Source organism: Sinocyclocheilus rhinocerous, unplaced genomic scaffold (assembly GCF_001515625.1).
Source record: "Sinocyclocheilus rhinocerous isolate Xijiao unplaced genomic scaffold, SAMN03320098_v1.1 scaffold1325, whole genome shotgun sequence".
Taxonomy (NCBI): domain Eukaryota; kingdom Metazoa; phylum Chordata; class Actinopteri; order Cypriniformes; family Cyprinidae; genus Sinocyclocheilus; species Sinocyclocheilus rhinocerous.
In genome coordinates, this window is record NW_015659004.1 from 814117 (window position 1) to 824457 (window position 10341).

General features: G+C 38.8%; 1 protein-coding gene across 1 annotated transcript in view; it reads left to right on the forward strand.

Moving 5' to 3' along the window:
• LOC107723158 (dystrophin-like) overlaps nucleotides 1-10341 on the forward strand; it is a 106035-nt gene that overhangs the window by 24177 nt on the left and 71517 nt on the right. The window contains exons 11-20 of the mRNA XM_016531684.1: nucleotides 1101-1282; nucleotides 1399-1549; nucleotides 1623-1742; nucleotides 3347-3448; nucleotides 3699-3806; nucleotides 5491-5670; nucleotides 5898-6070; nucleotides 6873-6996; nucleotides 7230-7317; nucleotides 7676-7917. Coding sequence (XP_016387170.1) covers nucleotides 1101-1282; nucleotides 1399-1549; nucleotides 1623-1742; nucleotides 3347-3448; nucleotides 3699-3806; nucleotides 5491-5670; nucleotides 5898-6070; nucleotides 6873-6996; nucleotides 7230-7317; nucleotides 7676-7917 — 1470 coding nt within the window. The remainder of the gene's footprint in view (nucleotides 1-1100; nucleotides 1283-1398; nucleotides 1550-1622; nucleotides 1743-3346; nucleotides 3449-3698; nucleotides 3807-5490; nucleotides 5671-5897; nucleotides 6071-6872; nucleotides 6997-7229; nucleotides 7318-7675; nucleotides 7918-10341) is intronic.

Sequence of the window (10341 nt, forward strand, 5' to 3'; positions counted from 1 at the left end):
GGCTGGATACGGACTGGATCCTACAGACTGGATCTGGTGGCTATGGTGACCTCGGAATAAGAAAGAAATATTACTAATATTAGCGTAGATGCCATTCTTCTAACGATGTAGCAAGTACATCGGGTTTTATGGGAAGTGTTCCCGGTTCCGGTTGTCCTAATTAATGCAGCCTAAAAATCCTTTAACGGATTTGAATATTAGAAATGTGTTAGTGTGTTATGTGTAAGCCAGGTTAAAGAGATGGGTCTTTAATCTAGATTTAAACTGACAGAGTGTGTCTGCCTCCCGAACAATGTTTGGTAGGTTATTCCAGAGTTTGGGCGCTAAAAAGGAGAAGGATCTGCCGCCCGCAGTTGATTTTGATATTCTAGGTATTATTTTGAGAGTTTTGAGAACAGAGACGTTAAGAGTTCTTAAACTCTTTATTATTATATTATATTATAAGCATACTATTTATTTGCACATTTTTGTTTGTTGATAGATCTGCTGTGATGGAAGCATGCAGTTATTTTAAGGTTTTAAGAATTTTGTGTTATAGTCAATGTTTAACACCATTTACAGTGTACATGGACTGTGTTTAATACATTTTTAAATATATATTTACAATTTTAAACTACTGTTCCAAAGTTTGGGGTCATTCAATTTTTTAAAAGTCTTTGAAAGGAGTCTATAAATGCTCTTAAATATTATAACGATTTTTTATATTTCTAATTCAATATACTTTAAAATGTAATTTATTCCTGTGATGGCAAAGCTGAATTTTTTTTAGCATCATTACTCTCTTCAGTGTCACATGATCCTTCAGAAGTCATTCTAAAATGCTGATTTCGTGCTCAAGAAACATTTCTTATTATCAGTGTTAAAAATAGTGCTGATTAATATTTTTGTAGAAACAGTGATGCATTTTTCTTTGATGAATAGAAAGTTTAAAAGAACAGCATTTATTTGAAATGAAAGTTTTTTGTAATAATGTCTTTACTGTCACTTTGGATCAATTTGTTGCATTCTTGCTAAATTGTTTTCTTAAAAAAAAAAAAAAAAATATATATATATATGATTACTGATGTATATCATATATATGTCTGTTTATGTCTGTCCAGGGCTACATGGTGGAGTTAACGTCTCATCAGGGCAGCGTGGGCCGGGTTCTCAAAGCAGGAAGTGTGTTGTTGTCTGGAGGGCAGCTGACTGATGATGAAGAGAGGGAGGTGCGGGAACAGATGAATCTGCTCAACTCTCGCTGGGAACATCTGCGTGTGGCCAGTATGGAGAGACAGAGCAGGTGGTCACATGTTTGCACGATAAGCCTTTAGCCAAGAATATAAACCTGTCACTTTTTACAGAAAGACCTTTGCTATTTACAACGTTCATATAACTGATGTTTTGGAACATTTGTAGGCTTCATGAGGTTTTGATGGACCTGCAGCACCAGCAGCTGAAGCAGCTCTCTGATTGGCTGGACACAACTGAAACTCGAATTAAAAGAATGGGAGCACAGCCTTTAGGACCCGAACTTGATGACATAAAGCGACAAATTGAAGAGCAAAAAGTATGTTCTGTAATTTTTTGTGGTTTATTGATAATCAAAAAACAAATAAGTAAAGACACAATTGTCCCTACAGCTCTTACAGGAAGATCTGGAGCTGGAGCAAGGGCGAGTGAACTCTCTGACTCATATGGTGGTGGTAGTAGATGAGAACAGTGGTGATGGCGCCACCGCAGCCTTAGAGGAAAAACTGCAGGTAAATGTTGTCATTGATTTGCCAAAGCAGAACAGTGTTATGCCTCGATCACACCGAATGCATTTTTTAAGTCTGAAAACGCGAGGTGCACCGCACTGCCTTTTTTTGGTGACTTTTAAAAAGAGCGCAGTGCGCTGCATTTTTTATGTTGCTAGGCAACCACCAAATCAACTGCCCTGTCAGTCTAATCAAAGGATTATAGCACGAGCGCTCTAAAATCTTTGGTTTTTGCTGTTAAGTAAACTGTTATATTAGCAGAAACCTTAAAAAATACAGCTCCGGGTAACCCGCGACAGACACCAAAAGTTTCTCCTCCATCATTGCAGTCTATGGCCTTTCTAAGCAACGGTAAACTTTCGTCACCACAACGGAAGGCCCACCTCTCCATTCATTCGATTGGACAATGGGGGAAAAAAAACGTTGGGCGCAGAATGACGTCGGGCGCTTTTCCGCTCAGAGTTGCTTTTTTTTGAACCACAGGCGCTCAGAGCGCTCCTGCAAAAACGTGAGGCGCAGCAGGCGTCTAAAATGTGAGGCGCCCGGGGCGCATAAACAGCATGCAAAACGCTCACTGCCAACAGAAAACAATTCAAAAAAGGCACCTCTCACTGCAAAAAATGCGTTCTGTCTGATCGGGGGCCTTAGGATTAATATTCTATAATAAACCAAACCATGCCTGGTTAAGTTCATGCTGTTAATGTCTGCGATTGACATCCACATTTATTTTGAGGTGTAAGTCTCGAAAAGTTCTGTTCACACAGCAGTTTACAACAGATTCTTGAATACTGTCTGTATGAACGTGCAACTGAAGTCAAGCCTGTATTCTTTTTGACACTTTCACCTATAAGCATAGTAATAATGACTAAAGTAAATACCAATGAATCTGAAAGCTGAATAAATAAGCTTTTCATTGATGTATGGTTTGTTGGGATAGGACAATATTTGGCTGAAATACAACTATTTGAAAATCTGGAATCTGAGGGTGAAAAAATAAATCTAAATATTGGGAAAATCGCCTTTAAAGTTGTCCAAATGAAGTTCTTAGCAATGCATATTACTAATCAAAAATTAAGTTTTGATATATTTACGGTAGGAAAGCAACGCAACTGAAATGTTCCCAAGTCCAGAAACGTTTCTTAATTTGTGTTCCGAAGGTGAACGAAGGTCTTACGGGTTTGAAACGACATGAGGGTGAGTAATTAATGACAGAATTTTCATTTTTATTTTGACCCATACAATGTTATTGCTGGCTATTGCTACAAATATACCCATGCTACTTATGACTGGTTTTGTGGTCCAGGGTCACAATTAAGTGACAACAGCTTTTATACCACAGAGAGGCTCTTTCACACTGTATAATGTAACAGACAACCAAGTGTGGTTATAGAATGCAGTTGCCACTCCTGTAAATAACAAAAATGTGTCTGAATGAAACTCCATTAATTACTCAAATACAGGCCTGACAACAATAATCTGCTACTGTGACCTTTGTAACCATAACCACAGCCCTAAGGTCTGACCGGTTGTTTGGACCAAATAACTGTGATATAATGTTTTGTTTACTTGAATCGTTTTTCCATAACACCCCCACTTTACTTACACAGAACCTTGGGGAACGATGGGCAGCGATCTGCAAATGGACTGAAGAGCGTTGGATCCTTCTTCAAAAGATCCTGCTGTGCTGGCAGCATTTCTCTGAGGAGCAGGTACTGAATCCTTCCAGACCGTGCTGAAAAAGCTTTTACAATGCATTTAGCAGCTCTCAAAATGCCTTTTGAATCCTGCCTGTTAAATGACTATAATGAGAGCATGTCTGGGGAACATAAAGGTTTTGAAGACCTCTTTTCTCAAGAGAGTCAGTGCGATAACATCACCAGTGCTCAAAAGAAACAGGAAAAGCAGCAGTGCAGAACACATCTCACAATCTCCCTTTAATCCGCTGTGCTTGTTTTATAGCTGCTGTTTGATTCTTGGCTGACTCAGAAGGAGGAGTTAGTGCAGACTATCCAAAACAGCGGCACAAATGACCCAAATGAAGTGGCCGCCAACCTAAGGAAGCTCGCCGTAAGTGGCCACACATAATCCAAACTCACTGAAGCATTAAAGTCAACCCTACTTTGCACGATTAACAAACAAGTCCTGATAAAGTCAAGTGTTTTGAATTTTTTTCCCCTTTTTGAATATGCTGCATGACATGTAAAATTTTCATGTTACAGAAGTAAAATGGGTTTCGAATGACGTTTTATGTTGAAATCCTTTGTAATGGGTTTGAAATCAGGCCTTTTTAGTGATGCAACACAATTCCCAGCTAGCATTAGATATTATGTAGTTCTGTTTTTCAAAGTTCTCATTGGTTGGCTGACTTTGAAGGTATAGTCTAACCAAAAATGAAAATTTTGTCATAACTTGCTCCCCTTCATGTCGTTTCAAACTTGTACGACTTTCTTTTTTCTGTGGAACAAGATACTTTGAAAAATGAGTGGTAGCAAGATGGTTTTAGGTCACACTGACTTCCATAGTATAGACAAAAAATAAAATGGAGGCCCCTTCATTACTATTGCTATATCTTATGCCACACATTATGTTCTCACGAAGTGAAAAATACATCGTGGAGCAAAGAGGAAACTGACAACACGCCGACAGACAAGACAGAGCAGGTTACTTTTGCTGTGAAACAAAGTCTAAGCTTGAATATTTTGACATTTTTAAAGAAATTCTAACTATAAATACCGTTTTGTGGCTCTTTAATGTATCGTGACAGATCACTGTAGCGCCTGAGTTCAAGCGGCACGTGAACCGATCATCTCTTCCTCTTTACTAGTTATAGCACAAAATAAACATGAATGAACAACAGAAGGTATCTTGTTTCAACCGTGAAAAGATGTCAATACACACCATTTTTCAAGTTCAAGGCCACCGACGTTAGTCTACTCTCCGGTTTGGTTTGTTTGTCGAACAAAAATGGCAGATTCGGCATTATGATTGGTTAGATCGCCTGTCAATCAAACTCCCTGCGAAGGGTCAATTGTTTAGTTGCCAACATTCTTCAAACTATCTTCTTTTGTGTTGTTCGGAATGACATGAGGGTGAGTAAATGATGACAGAATTTTTGACCCGGACTTTTCCTTTAAGAATAGATTTCAGAACTTAAAAGCTGTCCCCTGAATTTCGTTCCTCAGATTTTAAAAGCAGACCTGGAGTTGAAAAGACAGACAAGACAGAGCAGGTTACTTTTGCTGTGAAACAAAGTCTAAGCTTGAATATTTTGACATTTTTAAAGAAATTCTAACTATAAATACCGTTTTGTGGCTCTTTAATGTATCGTGACAGATCACTGTAGCGCCTGAGTTCAAGCGGCACGTGAACCGATCATCTCTTCCTCTTTACTAGTTATAGCACAAAATAAACATGAATGAACAACAGAAAGTATCTTGTTTCAACCGTGAAAAGATGTCAATACACACCATTTTTCAAGTTCAAGGCCACCGACGTTAGTCTACTCTCCGGTTTGGTTTGTTTGTCGAACAAAAATGGCAGATTCGGCATTATGATTGGTTAGATCGCCTGTCAATCAAACTCCCTGCGAAGGGTCAATTGTTTAGTTGCCAACATTCTTCAAACTATCTTCTTTTGTGTTGTTCGGAATGACATGAGGGTGAGTAAATGATGACAGAATTTTTGACCCGGACTTTTCCTTTAAGAATAGATTTCAGAACTTAAAAGCTGTCCCCTGAATTTCGTTCCTCAGATTTTAAAAGCAGACCTGGAGTTGAAAAGGCAAACCATGGATAAGCTTTGCTCCCTCGTTCAAGATTTGCTGACCAACATTAAGAGCAAAGAGGCCGCTGGGAAACTAGAGGCAAAGCTGGAGAGGTTTGCTCAGCGCTGGGACAAATTGGTACAGTCGCTTCAGCTCACCAGCACCAAGGTGGTTATGCTAATGCGATTCCATTTACTGTGTCTCATCTTTTCCGCAATACTGTTCCATCTATTTCCATTTCTCTCAGAATTTGATATGGCTTCCTGCATGGCCGTGCCATCACTCAGAATAAATAAAGCGCTCTCACTGTATCTCACTCTCTCTTTCATATGCACTCAAGAATCAGTCTTCTATACATTTACACATACGTGTCTTACAACTTTTGTCTCGCTTAGTTTTCAACTATTGTCACTACATCCCAGTCGGAGCTCACGCATACAACCATGGCAACTGTCACCAAGGTGACCACAAACCAGAAAAAGATGGTGAAGCATACTAAGGAGGGCATGTCTACCCCTCCACCTCAGAAGAAGCGACAGATTGTCACTGATTCAGAACTGCGGAAAAGGTGAGCTTATGCACCTCGGTTTTGTCACAGGTCACTAAATGTGTAGGACCCATTTATGACAACCAAAGCTTTGCTTTGGGGTTTTCTGTTCCTGAGTTTAATTTTTTTTTTACTATTAATGACATTAATGATTTCAAGAAGCACATTTTATCCATCCATTTTTCAAATTTTTTATTAATGTAATACTTTTAGTAATAATTTTATATAACTAGATTTAAGGTTAAATAATTGCTAAAAAATAATCAAACTAATACAAACAGATCTTACTACATATGTTTTTTTTGACATAAAACAGTGTTTTTAAAGCGTGGTTTGCACAATGCAATCTATTTGGTCACTCAGTATGACCATTATGTTATAAAAAAAATGGACCCATTTGTATACATTTCCTGAATGAAACAAGTCTAATTCTTGAGAAAAAATTATCACCACTTTTTCACATGACACAGACACTTCATATTTGAAGTGAAATATATCTTGTTTTTTATTCTTTATTTCTCAAGGGAATTTTTTGTTGTATTGCATACAACATATTTTTGCTGTAAAACGGGACAGAGATACTGATGAAGGTTTTTTTTTTGTTTTTTTTGCAGTGTAGGCTTTTTCATCTAAATAAGCTCTTTTGCTTTTTGGCTGCATGAGTTAAACTGCACTTTTGAGTTTAGAAATGATGCTGAAACACAAAGCCTGCAGTGAGGGGAAAATGCTAATCAATGCCCGAGTCCCAACAATATTCAAATGACTAACAAACAAGCAAGAATAACTAATTTGTTTTGCTGTTCTCTCATCAATTTCCCTGCAGATTTGATGTGGACTTCACTGAAATTCACAGTTTTATGACTCGTTCAGAGGCTGTTTTGCAAAATCCAGAGTTCTCAATCTCCCGTAAGGAAGGCAGTGTGGCAGACCTCTATGAGAAAGTGCTGGTAGGGCTACATTAACATGTTCATTTCATATTAGACTGCAAAATGTATTATATTACTTTAGAAAGTTTTGAACTTTAATAATATATTAATATTAATTAATATATTTTAATTATTATATTTAATTTATACAAAGTGTAATAGTTATATATAAACTCAATTATTAGAACACGTTAATGCTTTATAAAATGTGTTTCATTGGTGTTTACTGTGTGCATCTTTCAACCATTTTTGAGGCAATTGACAGGGAAAAAACTGAAAAGTTCAGGAAGTTACAAGAAGCCACTCGTTCAGCCCAGGCTTTGGTGGATCAGCTCACTAGCGGTATGCATGAATTCTAAATGATTCTTTTCATATGCACATTCATTTCAGTCCAAATGTCTTGTAAACGCCCCTTGATTTTCAATCAGTCTAGCATAATTCAAAACTTGCCCTTGTTGTCTTTTTAAAAGACACACAAATATCCCCCATCTTATTTGGAAAGTAATAAGCTGCATTTTGCTGCTAATTAAAGTAATAAAATCCTGCATAATGTCAGCTCTATTAATAATAGATAGAGATGTACATTGATGGGACGTTTCCCAGCTATTTTGAAAGTCTAAAGCCTTTGCCAGCTTAATTGCCTCAAATGCTGTTTCAATATGCATGAGTCTCATTTGTCCTAATGGATCTTTCTCTAAAGATGGTCAGAATTCCGAGGACATCCAGCAGGCGGCTCAGCAGTTACGTGCTCGATGGGTCGACTTCTGCGCTCTCCTGGCCGAAAGGCTGGCATGGTTGGCATACCAGACCAAAGTCCTGGCCTTCTACAATCTCTTCCAGCAACTGGAGCAGGCTGTGGGAACCGCTGAGAACTGGCTGAAGGTGCAGTCGCCGCCCGCGTGCGAGCCGGAGCCTCTGAGGATTCAGCTGGAGCGTTGCAGGGTAACCACCAGTGTCTGTCCTCGTGCATGGGGTCTTGTTCCTTTGTGGATTTGTGTTTCAATGTGTATGTGTTCTGTGTCCATATACAGGGCAAAGTCTGTCTTTTCCTGTGTCTGGCCAGGTAATGCCCTTTACCCACTGCATGCGTTCATCTGATCTCATGCAGAAAACAAAACCAAAAAAAAAAAATGCTATGATGCATTCATGCAGGACATTTTATCATCCCCAACAAGACAAATAACCTTCATTTTTTTTTTCTTGATCTTTTGAGATAAAAGAGCTTGATTTACTTTGAAAACATACTATAACTTTCAGAACCTCCTCCACAACCCTATATGCATGTCCTTCCAAAGGTTCCCAAGATTAGAAATTAGTTTTTTTTTAACAAGGGCCCTGAAGTTTTTTTTTTTTTTTTGGCACAACAACTACAACCACAGAAAATAGCAATAAATTATAAATAATAAATAATGTAAAATACAATGTATATATATAATGTAAAATCTACTCACCCTCAGACCATATAAGATGTAGATGAGTTTGTTTCTTCATCAGAACAGATTGGAGAAATTTAGCATTACATCACTTGCCGTCAGAATGAGAGTTTAAACAGCTGAAAAAAAAAGAATCCACATCTAATCCACATCATTCTAACAATTAAAGGGGTCATATGAAGCGATTTCAATTTTTCCTTTCCCTTTGGAGTGTTACAAGCTCTTGGTGCATAAAGAAGATCTGTAAAGTTACAAAGACTAAAGTCTCAAATCCAAAGAGATATTCTTTATAAAAGTTAAGAGTCAACCACGCCTACCTAAAACGGCTCATTCTAACACGCCCCCACATGTCTACGTCACGATGTGGGAAGATTTGCAAAACGCCGACCAAATGTTCACGCAAAGAAAGAAGGCGTAACTTTTATTTTCGCTGTAGTATTGTTGCCACCGCCGCCATGTTGTGGAGACGCTGTGTGTTTCGTTGTGAAAGCGAAACTACTTTGTTTGGCCTTCCAAAAGAGGACGATATCCGCTTCGTCATGCCTAGAGCTGATCCGTGCTGGTCGCTGAGGAAATACATCAACTTCGCGCTGTGGATCGCCGGATCGGCTTTCACCGAGAACGAAGTGGACGTCACATGTGGTTGCCGCAAGCCCGCTGGCCGCTCTTTCGTCGAATCCGCCGGCCTCCGCTCACTCAAGCACGCCGTGTGTCTTCCAAAAGAGGACACAACTAGAAATCAGTGGTTAAGTTGTATTTACAACACTGTTCCAGAACAGTTCAACCCAAATATCCAGATGTGTGCAGTAAAAAGACAGTATAAGTCATTATAATCAGTAATTATGTCCCCACTGGATGCAACAAATGCCGCGTTTGTAATGGGTTTTAATGTTTTTGTCTCGTCGCTCCGGCCGGACACGGCATCAACAGTATGGTGAGGGGCGTAACATTTCCGTCACACGCTTGAGGTATTCGACCAATCACAACGCACTGGATAGCTGGCCAATCAACGTATACCTCGCTTTTCAGACCGATGAGCTTTGTAAAAATCGACGCGCTTCAAAAAGGCGGGGCATAGAGGAGAAACAATAATGTACAGTACGTGGAAAATAATGTGTTTTTTACATAAGTCATTATAATCAGTAATTATGTCCCCACTGGATGCAACAAATGCCTCGTTTGTAATGGGTTTTATCGGTGTTGTCTCATCGCGCCGGGACACGGCATCACAGTATGGTAAGGGGCGTAACATTTCCGTCACACGCTTGCACGCTTGAGGTATTCAGCCAATCACAACGCACTGGATACCTGGCCAATCAGCGTACACTTTGCTTTTCAGAACGATGAGCTTTGTACAAATCGATGCGTTTCAAAAAGGCGGGGCATAGAGGAGAAACAATAATGTACATTATGCGAAAAATAATGTGTTTTTGAACCTTAAACCGCATAAACACATTGCATTACACTAAATACACAACATTTTAACAACGTCATATAACCCCTTTAACCGTTTGACAGCACTAGTTTATATCTACCTTGTAAATATAGGTTTTGCTAATTTTTTAAAACTTTTTAAGAAGTAAATCAATAACAATTACAATTTTAACAATATTTCAAGAGTGATTTATGAGATGTGTCACAGCCTGTAAGTACGTTTTTTTATATTTAAAGAATTTGCCACTGGCGATTCAAACGTGAGTTTTGAGCAGTGTAGAGTAGCGCTTGTTGTTTGTCATTTCTCCGATCACAAATGCAGACATGGTTTCGCGATACGCAACACAACGTAAAAAGACAGTATAAGACATAAGTCATTATAATCAGTAATTATGTCCCCACTGGATGCAACAAATGCCTCGTTTGTAATGGGTTTTATCGGTGTTGTCTCATCGCGCCGGGACACGGCATCACAGTATGGTAAGGGGCGTAACATTTC